Source organism: Eschrichtius robustus, chromosome 17, assembly GCF_028021215.1.
Source record: "Eschrichtius robustus isolate mEscRob2 chromosome 17, mEscRob2.pri, whole genome shotgun sequence".
NCBI classification, from domain to species: domain Eukaryota; kingdom Metazoa; phylum Chordata; class Mammalia; order Artiodactyla; family Eschrichtiidae; genus Eschrichtius; species Eschrichtius robustus.
Genome location: NC_090840.1, coordinates 67,274,911 through 67,299,755, shown reverse-complemented (window position 1 = coordinate 67,299,755; position 24,845 = coordinate 67,274,911). Strand labels below are relative to the sequence as shown.

Below are 24,845 nucleotides of genomic sequence, written 5' to 3'. Positions count from 1 at the left end.
TAGCCGGCGGGTGATGGATCCGGCTGCTCAGCCAGAGTCTGACTGCATCACCGCATTGTATTGCTACACAGGGTCACCCCTCCATATCAACATAACCCATTCCCTAATCCCATTGCCTTTGTCTCTTGTACCTTGTAGTGTTATCAGACTCCCCCTGGACCAACACCTCCGGATCTTGCAAGGGCAGATGCTTTGAACTTCAAGAGGTCGGACCCCCTGATTGTCGGTGTGACAACCTGTGTAAGAGCTACAGCAGTTGCTGCCATGACTTTGACGAGCTTTGTTTGAAGACAGGTGTGTAACTTTTGAGTCTCCTCTAGCCTTGATTAGATGGCTTAAGACCCCCTGCTGTTGTACACCCTGCCATTGCCATTCTGCTTTGGCCAAACCAAACCGTGAGTTTTAGTTTTGTTTCTTGAATGATTATCAGTTTTATTATGAGCACACCCTATGTGACTGTTGTGTCCACATAATGCCCACACAAAGATGGTTCTTTGCAGCTGCAGTCATTATTTGCTAGTTTTGGAAGTATTTGTGGCCAGCCTTTTTTTTTTTTCATCTTTATCATTTCTGTCTCCTGCTGTCAATTCCCTCATTCACTGCTAGGATACCTGGGCTGAAATTGTGCACATTCTTTAAGTGTTGGGGTTTTTTTGTTGTTGTTGTTTCAACTTTAATTTTTTTGTTTGCCTGCCCAGTTTCTAACGTTTGTTTTATTTCATCTTATAGTCTACTACTATACTACTTTGATGTCATTCCCTGTTCTCAGTGCAAGTAGAAAATTGTTATGGAATTCTACTTGGGGTCGCATGCTCAAGGCAGCTCTCAGATCTTCCTCTACAGGTTCTTGACCTTTCTTTACATTTCTTCCCTATTGGAAGAGTCAGTAGAATATACAGGCCTCTGAGTGAATATACATGAGTTGAGAAGAAGCACTTTGGAGACTCCTGCCATTCTACCTGCTCTGTTTCCAAAGCCTAACACTTTAGATGGGACTTTTGAGATACCTTGTAGGCCATCCATCATGCCTCTGGGCAACATCACGTTCAAACTTTCTGGGAAAGGTGATGAGCAACCCTGCTCTTAACACCATTAGATGCAAAGATTCTACAGCTCTCTTGATAAATTATTACCTGTTTTCAGACGTTTATGCTTAGATGATTCTTTCAAAAATCTGACTTATATCATCATTAACATTAGTCTGATTTTTCTAATGGCATCATTAGAAACAGAGACATTACTCTCCTTTACTAAAGAAATAGCTGCTGATTTATATGAAAACCTATGTCATCCCCCTTACTAGTTCTGATTTGTTTGTTTTCCACCCCAGATAAGAAGAATTTTATTAGGCTGTTTTTTTGCATAATACATTTTCCAAACATTTGGCCATTTTTTTTGTTACTTTCCTTTGGAACTTCCCCCAGCTTCCTTAGTTGTGGGTTTGTAAACTTAAATGCTGAGAACCTTGTAACCTGAATATATGGATGGAACAGATGTTCCAGGAGAGATTTTGGCTCTAAAGTGTTATTTCAAACCAGCGGTCTGTATTTGCTTGGCACTGAGGAACTAACTAATGTTGTATGTTTCCTCTCTACCTTGAGTATCTTGTCCCTGACACGTCATCTCAGCCCTCCGGATTCCTGATCTTAGAGCTCCTTGCAAAGTTTAATGGATCTCCTGACTTTAGCTTAGCTCTCTCTGAATGTAGCTCATGACTTTCTTCCCAAGTTTAATAAATATAGGCTATAATAACACTTTAAAGTAGTTCGTTTCCCTGTGGAAATGAACAAGGCCAAATGTGGAAGAATAAAACATAAAATAAAAACAAAAGGTTGAAGGGGCAAACAGAAATCTCTGAGATTCTACTATGCTGACACAGCACTCTCTAGAGATAAGCACAATCAATGTTTCAGTGTAAACTCTGAGATTGGGTGTGTGTTTAGAATGTGTGTACACATTTATACCTGTGTGTATTTATGCCTGTGTGAGGTGTATCTGTATTTATGTACCTTTATACACATCCCCCTTTCGAATGCCTGCATTGTATTCCATTGAACAGATGCAGCCTACTTAATTGAGTAACTGATCAGCATTTATGTTTCGGTAATTTTTGCTATTATGAACAATGTATCAATGAATATTTTTCATGCATATTCATATTTTTGCCCATTTTCCTTGAGATAAATTCTGAGGAATGGGATTTGGGGATCAAAGCGTATATGCATTTTTAAAATTTAAATATATATTACAGAATTACACTTCTCAAAGTTGATATTTCTCTCAAAGGGCACAAGGGCTTTTCAGCACTCCCTTTTCAGCATGTTCTCATTTTTAAAAATATTTTTCTGATAGGTAACTTTCTTGTTATCCAATAAAGTTCAATGTTTTTTATGTTTATTCCCATATTTGCTTTGAAAATTATACAGCTGACTGAATCATACCTTACTTGTAGTTCACTGAATTTTTAAAAATTTCATTCTTATACAAAGTTAGTAATTTCTCAATAAACCTAGCTTGTTAATAGTGATGCTCTTTTGTAAGCAAAGGGATTTCCTTATGGAACTAGGGGAGGAATAAACTAGGAGAGGAATACTGGTTGATAGAGTTATCTTTGAATTGAGGAAAAAAGACTCACATGACCTCTATCAGTCAAAGTAACCTTGGAAAATTGCTAACCATTGGGAATAGCATACCCTGGCAAAAGAATTCCAAGCATTTATTCTGCTTGGGAAGAGAAGGCAGTGGAAATAGGGGATATTAAAAAAAATCAGAGAATGGAATCAGGGTGCAAAGGTAATTGTAAAAGAATGGAAATTAGACAGTAGTTGCGTTGTTTTCTAGTATGGCAGCTATTATCTCCTTATCCATTTATTCACATAGCAGTAGTATCTCTAGGTAGAATATTATTAAGGAGCAGCACTTCTTTCTCTTTTTTTTTTTTAAATTTTATTTAATTTATTTTTTATACAGCAGGTTCTTATTAGTTATCTATTTTATACATATTAGTGTATATATGTCAATCAGCACTGCTTTCTAAAATCATTGCTTTCCACTTATGACATGTTGTAAAAGGTGAAGACCTGAAGTGTCCTTTAGCTCAGAGAAGCGTTTCTTGACCATTCTACGTCAAGTAGACTGGGCCCACCCCTGTCACTCACTATCCATGCCATCCTGTTATTTCCTTCACAGCACTTAGCACAAGCTGAAATGATCTCATTGACTAGTGTACTTGCTTATGGTCTGTCTTTCCCAATTGGAATGTAAGCTCCATGAAGACAGGACCTTGTCTTCCTTGTTCTTCACTACCTCCCCAGCACCTAGAACATGGAAAATATAGTAGATGTATTTATTGAATAAATGAATTAACTATGAAGTTTCTCAATACAGCAACCCCAAATTTAAAGAGTCGTATTTTATTTTCATGGTAATTCTCAATTAGATGTAATAAGTGTTCATGGACTACCTGGCATGTGCCAGGCAGATAGACTCAGGTACTGGAGATATAGCGGTGAGAGGAGAGATGTGATTTTCCTTCCATAGAGCTTACAGTCTAGCAGATGAAGAGTCACACAAAAAGTACAGCACACTCTTTAAAATAAAAATATTACTTTTCTGAAGGTATTTTCTTGGTAGAGTTGAGTGTGAGCTCCCAATCAAGTATGCTCAGATAGAAATCTGTAACCTAGCAATTGACCTCCTTGAAAATAGGGACTCTGACCTCTGATTGTGGGTTGGGCCACAGTTTGGTCAACGCTTAGAACTGTGAATGTTTTTAGTATACCTTTATACTCTTCATATCTGTTTAGGACTTTAACCCCCAAGTGAATCTTATAGCAGGTAGAGGCCATTTAGTTGCACTATTATTGTTTTTTAAACTTTTTATTTTATATTGGAGTATAGTTGATTTACAATATTGTGTTGGTTTCAGGTGTACAGCAAAGTGATTCAACTATACATATACATGTATCTATTCTTTTTCAAATTCTTTTCCCATTTAGGTTGTCACAAAATTTGAGCAGAGTTCCCTGTGCTGTACAGTAGGTCCTTGTTGCACTATCATTTGTATTTAAATCAAGCTGATTAAAGTTTAAATAAAGCTACTTGGGAAAATAAAAGAGTCCAGCTATAGCAACTATGCCTACAATGGTAGGTATCTCTATCACAAACCTTACACACTACACACTGTATTGGGTCTTTTAGGACAGTTGGCAAATGGTTAAGGGTTTCATTTTTCCAAAGGAGCCCAGTGGCATTTGGCTTTGTACTCTGATTTGAAAAATTAAAAATCCATCCTATTTGTAAGTCCTCCAAATATCATCTAGGCCTCAGGCCAACTCTAATTTCACAAGCAGATTAAATGATGTGGGATTTTAGCTCTTTTTCTTGGCAAACGTTGTAAGCAATTGTGGCCTCTTTTATTTGGTTTGTGTGAAGCAGTGAGTGTTCTGTTGTGCCGATTTCAGCTGGCGGCTGGGAGTGTACTAAGGACAGATGCGGAGAAGTAAGAAATGAAGACAATGCTTGTCACTGCTCAGAGGACTGCTTGGCCAGGGGAGACTGCTGTACTAATTACCAAGTGGTTTGCAAAGGTACATGTTTCCTTGGGTTGGCTTGATCTTTAAAAGAATAAAAACTGGAGATGTTCGAAGAGACCTTGGATATTGTGGATATATCACCTTGGATATGGGCTTGGGAGGCAGGAATGAGTTGTCCTTCCTAATTTCTCATGCTTCTTTCTTAGTTTTGCTTCTCTGCATTTCACTGACCTGAAATAACAAGGAAATAACCCCAAGTTCTATAATTAGATACAGCCAGAATAATGAGGAGATTTCTAAAAGAGTTCCTGTCTTGGTCCTAGGTCAGGTTTCCTAGAAGCAGAACCTGAGACAGGAATTCTGTGTATGGAATTTATTGGAAGAGTGCTCTGCAAGAAAACCATATAAGGGAGCAGGGGATGTGGGAGAGGGGAAAGCAAGCAAGGATGTGGCGTCAGGGGAGGTCTCACCTTGGTCTGCTCTACTGCGGGCTCTGGAAAGTAAATCCCAGAGTTCTTACCTTTGAGTCAAGGGGCATGGCTTTTGTACTCACTAGCTGTAAGTTGTAAGCCGAAGCACCAGCAGCAGCATGGGAATGGGGGTACTAGCTGCTAAAGGGGATGGGACACCAATAGCTCCTGCTATACCCCAAAGCCATACATGCATGTGTGCTGACTTTGTGGGGCTGATTGTCAAATATGATGGTTTTATTCCAATAATAAATACTACTCAATGGACTGCCGAACATATAAAAATATGCAGTTTCTGTCTTTAAGGATTTTTAAGTCACCATGGCACCCACTTCTAAAGTTAATGGAAGGATCCAAGGATCTTTGCGTAAAGTTTGCAAGTCATTTTTTAGTGTCTGAATTAAGTCCTCTTCCTAGCTGTGACATGGAACATTTAAATAGAGTTTCTGTTAAAATATTTTGGGGGAAAAGAAAATCAGTTCTGAAATATGCATAGTGTTTATTTATGGCAAGACGTACTGCTTGAATGCTGAGTTTGAAAATTTTTCCTACCCAGATGATTATTGGAACTGTTGATAAAGCATAAAACTCTTTGAGAATTTATTTCCTTTTCCCTTTTATTTCCCTAGTAAATGTACCAATAAGCCACAAAGGCTATTAGAAGAGAAAATAAAGTCCTAAGTATCACTGGTCGTTGAATCATGAAACGCTGGCTTTTGCTGGTTTAAAATTCTAGTTGCAGTACTTTTGTAGGGCCCATATGTACGCCTGGGTTATTACACGTGTGGTAAAACTTCCCTATTTTAAGGAGCATGGTACTTACACAATTGTCAGTAGTTAGATTCTTATTGACCAGGGAGATATCCAGTGCTCTTTACATGGGAGCCATTTCTCCAAAGTCTTGGTCACAAATGTTACTTATGTTCAAGGAGAACTTAAAGCAAATGCTTTTTGATAATTTTCATTTTCTCCAAAGTAAGCTTCATTTTGTATCTAAGCTCTTTTCTGTTCTCTATTCTTGATGGGAGTAACTCAAGAAAGACATAGGTTTATGCTTTCAGATCTTAGTGGAAGATAAAAGTGAAAGGCAGCATTGGTTTTTATTCCTAAGTGCAAAGGCTGTACACAGATCCATTGGCAAATAACCTCTCTATTGCAATATTCCATCTATCATCTCTGAGTAGTCTAAATCTTTTTCCCCAACTGAAGGGAAGTTGTGCCATGTTTTCTATGGCTATGAGATGTTTGGTGGCCTAGGAAAAAATGTTCTGTCTAATGACCAAACAGTTTATTTCTGGAGGGAAACAAACATGGAATTTTGTTCACTGACGCCACTGGTGTTTTTATCTACAAACCATTTAGACTCGGAAGGCTCAAATAAACACCACTTGGGGTTATTAAATCTAGACTTTCCCATCATGTATGGGTGTAGTTTAGTAAGCCAAAACAGACACTAGGCTTTATTTCAGAAGTTCTTTTTATATGGCGTCCCATAAACAATGAGTATCAAACAGGACACAGGTCCTGCAATTATACACTTCAAGGCTCTGGATGGTATTTATAATTAGATTCACCAAAAAGTCTACCCATTTTTCCTTACAGGAGAGTCACATTGGGTAGATGATGACTGTGAGGAAATAAAGGCCCCAGAATGTCCTGCAGGGTGAGTGCATTTTATGAATATTATACAGTTTTATATATTTATTGATAAACTATCACAGGCTATAGATGGGTAAATGGTTAAAAACAATGTAAAACTGAAATCCTCTTATATAGGCAAACTTATGGGTACTTCTGAGTAATTTACCAGTCGAATGCTGGAATGTACATCTTGAAGTAGGGAATTAAAAAAATTTTTTTTCTCCTATCACCTGCACATATCAGAGACTGAATATCCTCTGTATCTCACCTTAGCTGAAGATTTTACGAAGTATATGTAAGTAATACTGAAGAAGAAAAGAAACATTTCTGGCAGTGATTTGGTTTTTTTTCCTGTGTTTTTTCCTGAAGTGCTGCTTCTGCTTTTTTTTTTTTTTTGGTGACGGTAGTGGTGGTGGGGTGGCTGAAGGGAGGACTACAGAATGTCTCGAAAATATTATCCAAGATGGTAACTCCTACCAGATGCTACAGAAACTTGACAAACCACTACAGCCCTGCTTTGCTGGGATACAGCCAAACTTGAGTGACACCCCACAGCTCAAGTGGGACCAGCATAAGGCACTTATTACGCCTTCCAGGAAACTGTTGCAAATTCATGGACCCTTAAAATGCCTGGCAGAAAATAAAATGTTCTACAAATGTGTTTTCATGAATGTATTTGATCGAGTGTCTTTTTGTTTTAGGCAGCACAGCCTGGGACACAAAATCCAAGAATTTAAATATTTTTATTTTTGTCTCCTTTTTAACTTTCATGAGCTACTTGAACTTCTTTGGACTTTTAGAATGGGATGGCAATAGTTTCTGAATGTTTAAAATGTGTTCAGTTATTTTGGAGGTGAAAGCAGTCTCTGTGGTAGAAGCGTTAAATTATAATAGTTATGATAATAATGAACTCATATAGTATTGTTCTAAGTTCTTTATATGTGACTCTATTTTAAATGAGTCATTTAAAATATGCCTCATTTGGGACTTCCCTGGTGGTCCAGTGGTTAAGATTCTATGCCCCCAATGCAGGGGGCCCAGGTTCGATCCCTGGTCAGGGAACTAGATCCCGCATGCTGCAACTAAAGATTCCGCATGCCGCAACTAAAAAGATCCCGCATGCCGCAATGAAGATCCAGCGCAGCCAAATAAATAAATAAATATTTTTAAAAATGCCTCATCATAAATGTAGCTTCAAATAAATTCAAGCCCGTGCTTGCTGAATTATCTTCAAACTATTAGAAACAGTTTTGCACGTAGTTTAGCGTTCTCAAGTCTGATCGAACAACTGTATCTTTAGAATATAACAAAAGGCCTATTTCATCAGTCCTGCCCTAGTTAGGTGGATAGTCTAGTTCTTTATTGATTGATTTTTAGATCTTCAACAATTTTAATTATTTTTGAAATTATTTTGTAATTAAACCTAAAATAATTTTTGTATAAGTATTTAGTTCTAGTGACAGGAATACTACTGCTATTAATTTCATCTCCCTTCCTTCCTTCCTTCTTTCCTTCCTTCCTTTTTTCTTGTAGTTGATAAATATTTATTGAAGCCCTACTATGGGTCCACAAAATAAAAAGATGAATAAGACACAAACTGTGCTTTGAAACGAGTGAAGAAGGTAAACATGTTAATATAGCAATATAATATAGTATAATGTATATATGAATGATAAAAGAGGTATTAATTAATATCTTAAAGGGATTCAGAAGCATGACACCTAATACTATGAAAGAGGAAATCTTGAGCTGAATTTTAAAGAACGAATAGGAGTTTTTCAGGTAGCAAATGGGAGAATCAATATTCCAGGCAAATATAGCAGCTTTTTACATTGTGAAAAACTTTGTTTGCAGTGCAAGAGGCAGCAGTGGAGAAAGTACATTAGGGGAAATCTGGAGTCCAGGCCCTTCCCTGGTCATTTAACTCTGCACTTAAGTTGCCACAAATGTTATGTGGCTAGAAGCCCAGGCTTGTACAGATATCCTCCCTTGAAGTTTCATCTTGGAAACCCTCGGTTCCAATTATTGAGAATGGCTAGGCATAAAGCAAACCTGTGACAATAATTTTTCTAAAGCTTAATGTGTTACTGTTTAAGGTTTGTTCGCCCTCCATTAATCATCTTCTCTGTGGATGGTTTCCGTGCATCGTACATGAAGAAAGGCAGCAAGGTCATGCCTAACATTGAAAAACTAAGTAAGTCATTTTCGTACTGTGTTCTTATCTGTAACCCATGATCTGCCCAGTAACCACTTAGCTGTCGGTTATGAGATGTATGGACCCATGACTTCACTATTTGAAATTCAAAAGTGAAGGTAGCACATGTCTGTGATCATTTATAGAATGGATTTGCATGCATGAGGTGATCCCTGGTTGTTCTCTTGCTCTAATACCTGAATTCTGTTTCCAGGGTCTTGTGGCACTCACTCTCCCTACATGAGGCCCGTGTACCCGACAAAAACTTTCCCTAACTTATACACTCTGGCCACTGTAAGTATTTTTTCAAGTGGTGTAGATTCAAAGCGCTGATTTCATCCTGAAATGACTTAAAGAGAGATTTAAAAAACATGTTCCTTAGTGTTGAAAGAAAATCTTTCTATTTTTCATCTTACCTGTATCAGTTGTTCATAGTAAATGCCCCTTTTACAACTTTGTGGATGACTGAACTTCATTGCAACTTTAAAACCTTTTTTTTTCAGCTGCAGTTCTGTCTGCATACATACATTCAACCTCTCAAATACCACAGGAGCTATTCTTTATTTTCTGAATTTTCAAATGAAAAATGTTGACTTCAGAGCTGCTATGTTTAAATTTTCAGACACTCCCAATTCTACCTTGCTTTCTTCTTTAAAAAATATAATTTATTTATTTATTTTTGGTTTGGAGTAGAAATAGAACCTAGGAAAAGGGAATAGCGTATTTAGAAACTTTGGAGGCACATAAGTAAATTTCACTCTAAAGGATAATTTATTGTAATAAAAATTATTGTCATCTTATTAAATGCAACAGTTAAAAAAAATCCCAATATTAAATTTCTTATAATCATGTCAAGTTTCATGGATGGCTTATAATTAGTCCATAGATAATACTTCTGTTTGCTAAGACAGACACGTATAAAGGTTATATATGTCTTATATAAAATTGGAAATTAAATACTGTTATAAAACCTTCTATGATAAGAAAATTTATGATAGAACTATTATGTGTGGATTATTTTGACAATAAATTTGCTTTTCCACAAAGGGGCTATATCCAGAATCACATGGAATTGTTGGCAATTCAATGTATGATCCTGTATTTGATGCCACTTTCCATCTTCGAGGGCGAGAGAAATTTAATCATAGGTGGTGGGGAGGTCAACCGGTGAGTTTTGCATTTTTTTGTGTGTCTGTGCCTTGAAACATTTCACCCACCCCCAAATTTGTTACCTGTTGAAAAGATGCATTTCATTTCCTCATACTTGGTAATGTTTCTGTCTTTTGATATTGTATATATATATGTGTGTGTATGTGTGTACATAATATATGTGTATATATATATGTGCATATAATATGTATGTGCATGTGTATTATGTATATATATTTATATATGTATGCGTATACATATGTGCATATACAATGTATATATACTGATATACATATGTTTATGTGTCTATGTTTATACATGTGTGTATGTGTATGTGAGGTTATGATTATAAAAGTGTGCGATGATAAGGATCTTCATTAGGGTGACAGTGGTAGAAATGGTGACTTAGGGGTGACTTCCAGAAATATTTTGAAGAAGGAATACTCAGATCTTATTGATTTACTAGATTTGTGGGCACAATGAAAAAGAAGTGAATGACATGACTGCCACAAAATTTTAGCCCAAGCGCCATATGATCAGGAACAGGGAAACTTGCTGGGAAAAAAAAAATCTCAATGAAACCCACAGTAAATTTATGAATTCTTCTGTTTAATCCATTTTTTAAAAAATCTTGGAAGTTACATATAAGTGGAATCCACCTTGGTTCTGGACCAGCAAATTGATAGATACTTTGAAAGAAATCATCCTATTTACTTCAGATCAAATGGCTGGGCAGAAAGTAAGAAGGGATGTAGGTGGCTTTCTGCACAATATTTTCCCTGTGACTATGTGTATGTGTACGGTCAGGCAGCTTGCTTTGGTCAGAGGTGAGCAAAGCAGCAACATAAATCCACAGCTGTTTAATGTGCAGAATTGAACTAAGTGCGTGCGACCCTGGGTAGAAGGATCCGAATCCCCATAGGAACACATCCCAGTACACACAGTCAATCAGAAACACGTAGAAGAAGGATGGCAAATGGTTCCATCTCATGTCTACTCTGACTGGGGGCCACGGCTCCCTGGAACACTGGCGGGAAGGAGGGCTGGGAGGCTTTTGTGCAATCTGCCGTGGCATGAAGAGTGGGCAGTCTGCAAATATCCACGTACCTACCATCCCCAAATGATCTCCTTCCTGGAAATGTTTGCTTCAGTCTATGGGCTAAATAGAGAATATAAAGTATGAAAAAAATGGTATTGCTCTTTGAGAAAAGGTCATCTGTGATAAAAATATTCATATTGCATAATCAGTATGCATGGTTAAATATGGGCTTTTCATTAAAAAAAAAGTTGGAAGACTTGTATATCTGTAGAAGTGTTTCTTTCTAGCAGAGGTTCTGATTCTGCTGTCTTTATTTAGGCTAGACTCCCAGAAGTCTATGATGTCCTACGTTGTGAGCAAAGTGAAACTTGCGTACAGTGTGGATTTCCCAAAGTTTATGATAGAGGAACATTTTAGGTGTAAATAAAATAATTGAAATTTGAGTTCTGTCAAGAGCTGTTGCTAGTTGGTCTTTTATATTAATTTTGTCATGAAGCAAACTTGCTTGAAGAACCGCAAAGGATATAAATAGTAATTTTATCAAATTGGATCAACTTCCACTGAGTGTGGATATTAAGCTTCCTCTGGGTTGGCATGACTCAGAAGACGAGTCCATATATTCATTAACTTCTGCAGAAACAGAGCAGACGGAAAGCTGTGAACCTGCTCAATGAAGTGAAGTCTGTTTTAACTCTGTTTGCCTGTTTCCTCACTAACTCTCTAAGTCGACACATTTCACTAAGTTTAGTAGTTCCCTAGTGCTGACGGAGATCTGCAGTGAAGCTGATTTGTGTTTCTATCTTCTTGAACAAGATGCCACCATAAGAAATCCAAGGAGCACAGTAGATATCATTTAAAAACATGTTTTATAGAAACTTGGCACATAGGAAGAATATATGGGCAGGAACTATAAGAAACTACAGTATGAGTATAGGAAATTATAAGTGCTATAAGAAAAGATGAGCCTTAATAAATACTCCTTAAGCATTTATACCATCCTCTCAGAGGCTTGTATATTTTACAGTGAAAAAATAATTGGAGTAGAGAAAATATTTATAGAAATCTTAACAGGTAATTAAGCCAAACTCAACTTATTTTTTACCGAGTGATTAAACCATGAAAGACATTTGGCTAAATAATATATGAGTCAGATTAAATGGTGAATAAGAACCACTCTTATTCTAGTTTGAAATTTTATATATGACATGAGGCATTTGTAGCGTCCATTCAATTTGAATCGCACCATTCGACTTCCAAAAATAATTTCTATAATTTAATTTTATTTTTAAAATCCTGATATAGCCACTTTAGCAAACTTGAGTCTGCTTTTAATTTGTTAATCTTCAGAATGCACTATTAAAAGTTGTCATTCACTGTACGACCCTACATTTCTCCTACATATTATAAGAGGATTCCTTTTTATGTTGTTGTTTTGAAACTATTTACTTTTTTCTCATTACAAAAGTATGTTGCATACTCTTAACAGAGTGCCATAAGTGTGTTTGTTTCTTTGAAAAATCTGTCCATTCTAATCCTGCAATTTCTAATACTAAGATAACTCAGTGGGGAAATTGCCTGTTCCGTTCAAAGCTGGACTCAGAGAGGTGGAGAGTGAATGAGACTCCACAGGGCCCACTACGTGTGGCGAGCTGAGAGATGAGTCCAGCACCCTTCCATGGTGCAAGTCCTCTGAAGCCACAGTTTCTGGAGGAAGGAGGATTCTTTTTAAAAGTTAAAAAAAAAATTTTAATTGAATGAAATATTCTTTAAACTCTATAGTGCTTTACAATTTTCAGAAGTTTCACACACATGATATCAGATAATCCCATAATAACCCCCTTTTTCCCCCTACCTATCGCCCCTCCCCCTTCTCTCTCCTCACTGGTAACCACGAGTTTGTTCTTTATATCTGTGAGTCAGCTTCTTTTTTGTTTTATTTACTAGTTTGTTGCATTCCTATCACTTCTCAAGTTGCTGGGCCTATGGTGGTTTTCGGCCAGTATTGGTGATGCAATGAGTTGGTCCTGAGACCATCCTTGTGAATTACTGTAGTGTAAGAACACAAGAAAGATGGCAGGTTCAAGAAAGAGACAGCAAAGAGAAGAAGAATGACATTAGAGTAGGAGTGAACTTCCAGGCCAAAGGGATTGGCTTGATGGAAAATGTTAGTCTTTGCTTACCACTTTGTCTAACAGGTGACTTTCTTTTTTTTTTTTTCCAGGAAAATTTTACCTTTTCTTTATTCTGTTTCTTTTCCATATACTGCAATAAATCTATATTTTTCTCATTTTACTGCATCATAATGTACTTAGGATAGACTCTACTCTCCTGGTCCCTTTGCTGCCAGGCTCATTTCTCTTTCAAATTTCACTTTAAGCATCCTTTTCTAAGTAGATTTCACTACGCTCCCTCAGCCCTTGCTAAGCTCAGGGACCCTCTTTTGGGTTTTCTTGTTATTTCTATCATAATTGTGACCATATCATTTGAAATTATTCACATAATCTGCTTTAGTCTATGAGCCCCATGAGGGTAGAGACTTGATTTATTTATCTCTTTATTCTCAGGACCTAACCCACAGCCTAACACATTTAGGTGTCCATTTATTATGTTTTGGATTGAACTGTTCTACAGCCCCATCTGAGGCGTGTTTGCCTGTACTTCTTCCTGTGTTTCATCACTCACCTTCTTCTGGCCCTAATCACCTGGAAAGAACCACACTAGTCCACAGTCTATTCTGCTGCATCCCCGAACCCTCACAGCTTTAATTTGTTCCTACTCTTGAATCTCAGTGATTGATTTACTCCTGTTGATACTAGGGCCCCGCCCATTCCTCTGGTCTCCCAGTGATTCTATTTCTTCTACCTCTGTGCTTTAGAATGCAAAGGAATAATTTCCCTGCAAAGAACTGCTAGGAAGACTACAATAGTAGTTCATGGTTTTCAAAAATGTTTTTTTGCTTGTTTTCCTTTTTAAACCATCTCCCCTTCTCCCACAGCTGCATATTCTCCTGAATTTGAGGAAGTGTTGGATTTTGCATTTAAATGCTCCTGGTCCCAGTGGGAGTTTTCTTTTCTTTTTTTTATTCCTGATAACATATCAAGAAGGTACAATATTATTTCCATTTGTCCCCTTTTCAAAATGTAGCATCTAGGACACAAATGTTGAAAACTCTGCCTCTAGATAAAGGAAAGCAATGGAAGAGATACTGGGATTAAAGGTGGGAAAGCCAGACTCAGTGTCTTCTTAGCTAATTTTTTTTTAGCTGTGTTGTTTGGCCCATGTCTGAGGAAATATAGATTACATTCAAATTCAGAATGGGAAATGGGAAATTATAATTCCTATTTCTCTGAATTAACAAGAAACTAGTTTTATGATTTCTGTTTTACGATTCTCCCTCCCCTGCCCCTCCTCCACTTTATAGACCAAGAGGCTCCTTTTCATTTATCTTCCTTTGGACCAACATTTTACTGCATTTTTTTCTCTGTAATTACTAGATTTAACTTTAGAGTTCTGAAATATAATATATATGTATAACTTGCAAAGGAACTTTTATAGCTGCTCATGATCTGATTTAACTTAAGAAACTTTCTTCATGCTTCAGTCTCATACCATTTGCCAAACCTTTGACCGACCAGCTTCATTACTGCTAGGGTCCTTTCCTTTGAGATTTTAAAATGTTTTTTTAATTCCAAGTATTCTCTCTTATTTGTTCATTCTTTGCACTTTTCTGACCATGCTCCCAATTTTCTTTTAGAAAATGAGGCCAACACGACTTGTACCAAGAAGCAGGGAGGAATTTTTTGCTTCCTTTTTGGAAGAAATAAAGAAAGAAATAAAAAATTTTTACCTTTAGTTTGTCTTCATTGTTCACATTGCTTTTTACAACTGCTTAATTTTTTTTTTTTTTTTCTGATTACCAAGATGTTAATTGTCACTACAAAATTTTTGGGAAGTACAGACAAGTACAAAGAACCAATGATTCTGATTTTGCCACTGGGATAATTTTAGCACCCTCACATCTGTCGTCTCTCCTAGTGCTCTTTCCTTATACCATTGCAAAGACTCCTTTGGTGATCTTTCCCCCCGAGGGTTAGTAAGCTAAAAGTTACTTATAGGGCTTCCTGTTGCTCTGATAATGCCAACATCAGCGTGTATTCCACAATATAACTTTTGAAAATATAGGGTCATCATTTGACAAAACTGTATTTAAAAAATTTCCATTAGAAAACCGCAGATTGATTTTACATTTCATATCTGCCAAATATTGCCTAATACAGCTTCCTTGGAAATGTCAAGGCACCACATTTTCTAGGAAGTTGTTTGGCTATGCATGCACCAAGGTTGTGTCTCTGAAACTAGAATAAGTATGCAAATAGATCACTTAATATAAGAAACTGATCTCTCTGGGATCTGAGGTGGTTTTGAGGCACGTGCAGGGTGTCCAGGACTCAGTTTGAGTTCACCTTCTTGCTAGAGGAGGCGCTGACACAAGAATGAATGAAACTCCGGGACCCATCTGAGTCCTCCTTGGTGTGAGGATACCCAGAAATGCCAGAGTTCATCTGTAAAGCAGAAGGATACTTTGGACTAAACCCCGGTAGGATGCTCAGAGCAATCTGAGATCCTGATCTCTCTGTCTCTGGTCCATCCCAATGGGACGAGGACTCCACCTTTCCCATGCTAATGACATCCGCTGGCAGCTCAGACGTCCAGGAATCTGGGAGGGTGCTGTATGCTCTCCTGCCCCATCCCTCACTTGCCAGCTGCAGCAGCTGTGATTTTGGAGCTGGGAGTTTCCAGTCCTCCCCAGGGGCCTGGGAATCCTTACAGAATTCTCCCAGGCCAGGCGTTCCAGACCTTTCTGAGGCCATGGCCAAGCTCCTGAATGCCCCACACCTCCAAATTGCCCCTTTCCTCAAAAAACAAAGATTTTAACTGGAGTAAGTAAAACACTATCAAATTCTGGAGACAAAGAAACCAGAAAGGAGGTTGGTTGCAACTCGTAGACCATTTTTGTTTTGGTCTTATAAAAAACCAAGCTACACTTCTTTTTCCTGTGTGCCTCCTAAAGCTAAGGGGTTTCTTCTCACAGACTTCTATTCAATGGGACACTGGCCATTCTAAGTTGTTCTTAGTGTCCTGAAAATAACTGGATTATATTTATTTCCATTAATGCATAATAATTAAGATGAAAATTGATCTAGTGTTTACCAAATGCTAAAACACTGTTTTTAAGGACTTTACATGTATTAACTCATTAAAGCTCAGAATAATCCTATGCGCTAGGTAATATTATCTGTATTTTAAAGGAATGTAGAGACCTTAAATAACTAACTGAAGGATCACACGGCTGGTAAGTGACAGAGGCAAGGCTTAAAATGCAGCTAGCTGGTCGCTGGGCTCAGGTTCTTAACTGCCGTATCTTCTACCTCCCAACAGCATGAGCTGGAAAGAATATACATATATTGGCCACTCCACGGGGCATGGGGGATCTTAGTTCCCCAACCAGGGATCGAACCCATGCCCCTTGCAGTGGAAACGCAGAGTCTTAACCACTGGGCCGCCAGGGAAGTCCCTGGAAAGAATATTTTAAAAGCCTTAATGACATGCCTGGTTCACCTAACTTATCCCGGGAGTTTACTCCTAAAATTCCACTTACTAAAACGCTAAGTAAAAGGTACAAGGAGAAAACCAGAATAAAAAATAGCCCCTTTTCCCCATTTCATTCACCTCATTTAAAACAAAACAAGACAAAGCTAGGTTCTGAGATCCTGGCATCTGTGTGCCAAACTGGGGTTTTCCTCTGTAGGCTTTCAACAGTCCAGGAAACATATGGTCACTCGGGGTCCTTTGATGAGCAGAATTCTGCCATGTAAGTGAAATGTTCAAAACAATGATCAGAAAAGACAGGTACAGAAGAGACTCTTGAGATGAAATCAAAGTTTTTTTTTAAAAAAGCCACTATAATCATAGCAGAGCTTGAAAGCTTTTGCAGAGAATGTATTGAATAACATTTATGGAAAGAATAATTCTGACTTCCAGATGTGAAAAAAAAAAAAGGTTGCAAATATTGGGTAATTTATGGTGGGGTATGGTAAAGTATAACATATCTGAGCTAATATATTTTAAAACCTTTTTCTTCTTTGACCCAAACCCAGAATATGTTCTAAGCCTCTTATATTTTCCTCATTAGCTATGGATTACAGCCACCAAGCAAGGGGTGAAAGCTGGGACATTCTTCTGGTCTGTGTAAGTTACCTCTATTTTGTCAATGTAAAATTACAATTATGATTCAATTTAAGAAACATTCATTCAATTTGACTTCACTTCAGTTAAATGTTAACATACTCCAACGTATGAATATTTTCGGATTCAAAATAACCCTCCATTTTTTTTTTTTAAGAGATCCTCTCTGTCTTTTTCCATCTCCATTCTCTTTTCCTCTTCTCTCTCTCTTTTCCCCCATCTTTTCTTAATAGAATGTAAGGAAGATTTTCTCTCCTACATCTAGTCACCCTTCACATTTTTGTGTCCCTGTTTATAGGTTTTTGGTAACTTGGCACCTAGGGAATATATATTTCTCAGGCCATTTATTGCTGTGATTTGAATGATCATTTTCTATACATATATTACAACATTCTATATTTATTTTGGTTCACAACTTTAAAAATCGAATATGGTCTCAGACAGCTGATGTAGTGGTCTAGAGACTGGAAACTCCAGACAGGAGACAAGAGGAAGTCTTTGTTTCCACCCCATTTTCCCACTGAGCTCCAGGATTTCCCTAATAAGAAAAAAGGAACTACTTCTCTTCCCCGCAGAGGTGATGGGGGGATTAGTAGTTAATGTTCATAAAATAGCCTTAAGATGAAACTTACCTAATACAAGTGTCAACATGTTGATTATTTTTGAGGCTCCTTAGTAAGAAAAGGAATCTGTTTCAACTTTCGTGGGGATTTTGTTCCCACTGAGATGTTCTTTCCATCTTTTTTTCTTTTTTTTAACCACCTAAAGCTGTTTCCATATTTGCCTCTTATGCCGTAACAAAAATCTGACTATTCTGTAATAGTAGTGCGCTGAGAGCAATCACAGGTTCAAATTAATGCAGAATGGTACCATCTATATTCTCCAAATTCAGGAATAAAGGTAGCTTTTTCAGATTTGAAGGGCTAAATTGAAATTGGGTTTGGTGATTTGAAGCTCACACAGAGTGTCCCTTAAAAGTCTCCCCCCCTTTTTAAAAAGAGATTTTCTCTGTTGAGAAATAAGTATATGTTAGAAATGACATGTAGATTTACCAATTTAATCTTATGCATTACATTTTTTAACCCTTGGTTGTCATTGATACTTATAGAAGTGATTTCTTCTGCTCCACAACATATTTGGCTGGCAGAACGGAGAGGTGCCAACAGCATAATTAATACTTAGTCCCCACCCTTACCCCCCGAAACTGCTGCAGAGCTTCATTGAAAAGGCTTAGTGTTCCGGTTTTGAATGGCAATGTTTTCCACCCATTTCAAATCTTATAAGAAGGTAGCTTTTTTGCTCCACAGATGTCTGTAGTTTGCTTTGCTTCTCAGACTATTCTTTTATCTCTATATCCTGGAAGTGACTTGGATTCATTTTCTTTCTTTCTTTTTTAAAAATCTCTTTAGAACTTAAAAAAAATTGTCATACTTCCAGGTATTTAATGGAATATAGGTCAAGGAAATCTACACGTCATAGATTCTGAAAATTTTAAAATTTAAAACCAGATTCAACCATAGACTTAGATTTAAAGGTCATCTTTTTAACCTGGTTCCATATTGCAACCTAGAATTAGTCTAGCTTTTCAAGGGATAGCATTTCCTTTCAAAATCATCCTCAGCTGAGTCTCCATTACATTCTTTTATGTCAATTCATGTTCAAAGGCAGTAATTCCCTTTAGGTATGGGTGTCTAGATTGATTCCAATCCCAGCTCTGTCACGTAATAGATTGCTGACCTCGGACAGGTGATTTAATCTCTCGATAAATCAATGTCCTCATCTTCAAATAGGAATGATAGTCTTCATCATAGGGCATCTTCATCATAGGGCATCGTGAAGATAGAATGAGTTAACTTATTTAAAGTGCTTAGCAGGGTACTTAGTACGTAGAGAACAGCCAATAAATGGTATCTGTTTTCTTATTCACATTACCTCTTTCAACAATGACCAGACAATGGCTATATATGACCTAAGGTAATTTGTTCCCCTTTAGCACTAAATAACTCATCTAGGTTATTTTCCATTTTTCCTACTTCCTTTTCTTTTTCTAAACATGTCTAATGTACTTGGTGTCCTGAGAAATTCTATATCAATCAATGATGGTAAAGGCAACAGCATGAATCCCATTTCCCTCTCTGTTTGGAAGACACTCTTCCTTTGTCAGATCTGTTTGTGCCGTGTCTGCTTCCAATTTTAAACATTAATGGCTAAGGGCCATGTCTCTTTTGGTCTCTGAGGTTATTTCATAAGGATAATCTAAAACGACTAGGAAACTTAGAGACCACTGTGTCTGACTCCTCATGTTTGAGATCAGAGTGCCAAGGCTTAGAGAGGTAAAATGTACCCAAGGCCACAGTTACAGTGGATACTCAGACCTCCAACGTACTCATGCTCTTACCACACACACGTATTCAGCCCCTGCCCAGAAAACGGCAATCACCTGCTTCTCGTTCCAAGCAGAGAATGGTGACTTCCCCGTAATAGCTTTTTTTTTTTTTTGGTAGGAGTATCTTGTATCTTTTTTTATATTCACAGAAATGCCTTGAACGTCATACGCTTTTAACAAATATTTCGTGAATGAGTGTACCATATCTGTAGGCCTGTGCATCCAGTACATAATGATAAAAGCTAACTTTTTTGGGGGGTGGGGATGCCACGTGGCTTGCAGAATCGCCGTTCCCTTACCAGGGATTGAACCCTGGCCACAGCAGTGAAAGCCCGGAATCCTAACCACTAGGCCACCAGGGAACTCCCATAAAGCTAACATTTTTCAATGTGCCAGGCACTATTCTAAGTATTAACTCTTTTAATCCATACAACAACCTTATAAGGTAGGGACTATTATTCTCCTCATTTTATAGAGGCACTAAAAGGTTAAGTCACTTGTCAAAGTCTCATCCAACACAAACCCAGGCATTCTGGCCTCAGAGCTGACGCTTTTTTCCCCTGCTCCCTACTTGTCAAGTACCCCATCCAAAGAAGGCATTAAAGGGTGAACATTTGGAGCTTGAGACAAATTCTATTAATTTGTATTTTTCCATTAGCATCAAGTGAGTCCATCAGAATCCATTTTTGTGACTTAACACCAATTACATAAAATAAAGCAGCTTGTAGGTAGGTAGTGAAGTAAGGTAAAATGAAAAGGCTACAACATTCACTTTTTTTTAAGTTAGGAAAGAATTCAAAATATGTAATTATTTTGTTCAGATACAGGGGATTTCTAAGGCTGAAGAATTAAATACCTTCAGCGATTAACCTGGCTTTGCCATGCCTACTTCAAATTCAATTATAGGATATAATAAACAGGATCGCATTTATTCAATAGCATTGGAATTTGTTTAAGTGAGACCTTGTTTTATGGTAAACATGATTTTTTTTGGGCTGGTAGGATAGTTCTAGACAGAGAAGGGGCCAGAGAGAAGAATGACAAATCCCCTACCTATTGGAAATAGGGGGAGGCTGCTTGATTAGGGTCCCTGCCAACTTTAGCCATCTACCATGGCTCTGAAGGTTTGTCTTTCCTCCTAGCTCTCTCATGCTCATGTCTACCAAAAGTAAAAGCTGAAATGGCTCACCCAACATCCCACAATACATTTTTAATAGTTTATTTTTTGAGAGCAGTTTTAGGTTCACAGCAAAATTGAGCAGTGGATACAGAGATTTCCCATCTACCCCCTGCACCCACACACGCACAGCCTCTCCCAGTATCAACACCCCTCACCAGAGTGGTACCTTTGTTACAAATCATGACCCTCCATTGACACGTCATTATCACCCAGAGACCGTAGTTCATATTACGGTTCACTCTTGGCCACAGTAATTTTTACTATCTACCATTAAACTTAGGCTTCGGTTTAAATTCATCATAAACATGCTCTAATGCCTGGTCTTGGATGGGGAAGCAGGAAAGTATGTTGTGTTCCTTGTTAGGAAAAAATAAGCAAATTTCCCCACAAATAAAGACATCACTCAGCTTGTGAACATCTTAATGTAACTCAGCCCATGATACAAAGCTATCACGTTAGCCGAGAGCTCTTGAAATGAGTGCCAGATTGAGGGTAATTGTATTTCAACAGAGGAATGAGACTTAAACACAAAAGTCATTGTGGATGAAGATTATACCCTTTTTGTCAGTCTCATAATTATATGTGCCTATTCTTGATAGATTTTTATAGAGCTAGAAGAGAATTTCAAGAATACCTTTCCTAAACCCTGATTTTATACACGAGGAACTTAAAGTTTCAGATTAAATAATGTTTCTTAAGTCATATAGCTACTTAGCGATAGAATGATAACTAATCATGATCATTAATGAAAATAGGGATTATTTTTAGCACTCACTATGTGCTAGGCACTGTACATGCCTTTTGCCTTTCTTGTCTCATTTGCTCCTTACAACCAAGCTGTTCAGTGTGCTTTGCCATCATCTTTATTTTACTGATGAGCAAACTGAAGCTGAGAGAGGTCGAGAGGCATAGAGGTCAAGAGAGGTCACACCAGCAAGAGGCAGATGGGGGATATAAGTCCTGGCCCCTCGGTGGCTACAACTAATGGCTTTGCCCACTAAATAGCAATGATTCTGAGTCTGGGGTCCTTTCTGCCTGTAGCTGAGCCTCTGATAAGCATGGCAGATTCTTCATTTGACTGTGAATCGGAGTTTCCAGTGTTGTCTTCTGTAGCAGAGGCTGAGCAGCATGACATGTTGCAAATAGAAATGGACGTTTAAACACTAATTGGAAAGGGGATCTTTTACTACGACAAAGTGAAAACACATGGTGGTAAATATAGAGCCCTTAGCCTGGGTGCAGGGGCAAGAGCTCATCAGGCTGGAGATGGTAGAAATGCAACCTAACCTGATGCTTTGCCGGTTGCTACCCTACAGGATGATCCCTCATGAGCGGAGGATATTAACCATCCTGCAGTGGCTCACCCTGCCGGACGACGAAAGGTATTTGCTTCCCCCCATCCCACCTGGCTCTCCCTCTTCTTTCTTTAGTACATTTCCATTTTAGGTTGGAATTGGGTGAATAACCAGATGGACTATGCAATAGAAGCACAGCCATGGTTTGGTATTATTACAAGTTTTATGGTTCTGAGCCTGAAACGTGGCTTCCCTAAGAAGGACTTAGGTTACAGTGGACGTAGGTTATTGAGGACCATTTAATTACATGAATTACTCCAGCTATTAATCCTGGTCACCACAGCAGAGCTCGAGGGAGTTCCCGGCTTTGATAAATAAACCAGCAGCATCCCAAGGATTGGGGAAGCGTGAAGACTGACTTTTAAAATAGATTTTATTTTATTGGAGTACAGTTGATTTACGATGTTGTGTTAGTTTCTACTGTACAACAAAGTGATTCAGTTATGCATATATGTACATTCTTTTTCATATTCTTTTCCATTATGGTTTATCACAGGATGTGGAATATAGTTCCCTGTGCTATACAGTAGGACCTTATTGTTTATCCATTCAATATATAATAGTTTGCGTCTGCTAATCCCAAGCACTCAGTCCAGAAGACTGACTTGTCACTTGAATGGAGTTGTTCTTTCAGGCTGCAGATTGCTTGGCCCCTGTGAATGATCACTGGGCTCTATTATCTTGAGGATCCAAGACCAGAGTTTGCGTTCAGATTTTCCTCATGACTTTTTATTCCTGAAGGTAGTAATCAGGCAGTTACCCCAGCGGGGATGGTGTAGAGGGTGGTGGGTGGTTTTTTTCCTGTAGAAAAAAAACAAGAAAGAGACTTTTTTCATGCTAAGACTAACAGTGGTTGGGCGATTAATTAACTTGATTTGAGAGGATTTTTTGGTAATGTGTAGGGATATTTGATATTCTTTGTCATGTGTGGTTTGGGGGAGATTCTGAACCTTCCAATTTTCCCGTAGGCCTTCAGTCTATGCCTTCTATTCCGAACAACCTGATTTCTCTGGACACAAATATGGCCCTTTTGGCCCTGAGGTTAGTAGCTTATCTTCTGCCTGAGGAGAGAACCTGTGTCCCTGGGCCACCTAATCTACTGACCTTATTTCAGGATTTGTACCAAGTCTCTTAGGGTGTTTGTATGTGCAAAGTGGATACAGAGTCAAAGAACTACAAGAGTAAAAACATTGAAAAGAATCTTAAACATACCTGGTTTTCTTACAGGAACTTCATTTCAGATTGATTTGCAATTCAAACGTATCCTAAACTTGGTGTTCATAGGAAGGGATGTATTCCAGCCCTGCAGGCATCAGTCAAAAGATGAAGGATCGGGAAGGGTTGGCATTTGCCATCACTGGGAAAGGAGTAGAAAAGAATCTGGAGATGAAACCTGCAATATAAAGCATTGCAACTGAATTTCAGCTCCCTTAAAATGGTTATGCTGTTCAGAGAGGATAGGTCAGCTCACTAGCCTTAGCAGGTACAAGCAACCTGGAAAATTTGATAGCATTGGACATTTTTTATTTGATAAATCTTGACATAGGTATATACCTGTGAGACCATCACCACGATCAAGAGTATGAATATATCCATCACCCCCCTAAGTGAAACAAATTCTTAACTGGGAGAAATACACTGTTGAATGAATCTGTTTAGCAGAGCAACGTGACACCCTTGTATCACTCAGGGCTCTTAGCAGAGGACAATCTGTCTATAAGGTAGTAGTATCCAGTATAACTTCAAATTCAGGAGGTGGGAAAGGGATGGGGATATTTTATTATGTTCCTCTTTTATCGAGAGATGGAAATTTTCCCAGTGCTTCAGCATAGATCATTTTAAAATATGCTGGGATTTGCAAATCTAAATCTTTTAATATTTTAAATGTTTTCCACCTCTCTTTCTTACTAGGGTGGTGAGGTCTACATCAACATAATAAAACTTGATTTTGGATGAGAAATTGTTTCATAAACTCTTTGATGATGGGAACTACCTCTTATTCTCTGATAGCCGATGGCAACACTGTTGGCTATAATTAAGTTTGTTATGTTCAGCATAAGGATGACTAAGGAAATACAGATAAGTGTGTCTTGGTTTAAGTATTTCTGATCAAAATGCAGCATGTTTAAACAAAGACAGTAAATACTAAGGAGCCATAAATACTTCTGAATGCTTTAACATCAATTCAGTGGTGATTTCCTTAAGCACTGGAAACTAGAGGCTGTGCGAACCCATTCCTAGTTTGCCTTAAATCACTGAAGTCATATAAGTCTGATGCTCTTTTTCCTATTCCTTTGATGTTTAACCACTGGTGCATGACTATGAAACACAAATGATAAAATGAGATAAACATCTGCATACATGAAACACAAATCTTATTCTTGCCAGAGCAAGCATGACTATTTTATCTTTAGGATGATTTTCTTTGAGATTAATCTAAAGTGAACAATAGGAACCTTATTTTATTAAGATGTTAAAAAAAAAACCCCAAACCCTAAGCAGTTCCATGTACCCTATTTAAAGGTTCAATTTTGCTTGGATAATAGTATCCCCTAAAAGACCCTGTGGCATAGGCAAACAGCGATTGGTATAGTCGTTCTTTTAAAAGCCAGAGGCTGGTACTTTAAGAGGTTAGGAGCTACTCCAATTG

At 37.9% G+C, this 24,845-nt stretch overlaps 1 protein-coding gene and 1 non-coding gene across 14 annotated transcripts in view; both read left to right on the top strand.

Annotated features, from left to right (window-relative positions):
• Positions 1–24,845, top strand: part of ENPP2 (ectonucleotide pyrophosphatase/phosphodiesterase 2) — a 109,112-nt gene that overhangs the window by 44,758 nt on the left and 39,509 nt on the right. For all 13 annotated transcript variants that reach the window (XM_068525630.1, XM_068525628.1, XM_068525625.1 and 10 more), the window contains exons 3-11: positions 139–294; positions 4,464–4,589; positions 6,608–6,668; positions 8,743–8,840; positions 9,055–9,134; positions 9,888–10,007; positions 17,222–17,277; positions 22,157–22,222; positions 23,164–23,236. In XM_068525630.1, coding sequence (XP_068381731.1) covers positions 139–294; positions 4,464–4,589; positions 6,608–6,668; positions 8,743–8,840; positions 9,055–9,134; positions 9,888–10,007; positions 17,222–17,277; positions 22,157–22,222; positions 23,164–23,236 — 836 coding nt within the window. The remainder of the gene's footprint in view (positions 1–138; positions 295–4,463; positions 4,590–6,607; positions 6,669–8,742; positions 8,841–9,054; positions 9,135–9,887; positions 10,008–17,221; positions 17,278–22,156; positions 22,223–23,163; positions 23,237–24,845) is intronic.
• On the top strand, positions 7,636–7,708 carry TRNAW-CCA (transfer RNA tryptophan (anticodon CCA)). Its single transcript has one exon. It is a non-coding gene; the product is annotated as a tRNA-Trp (tRNA).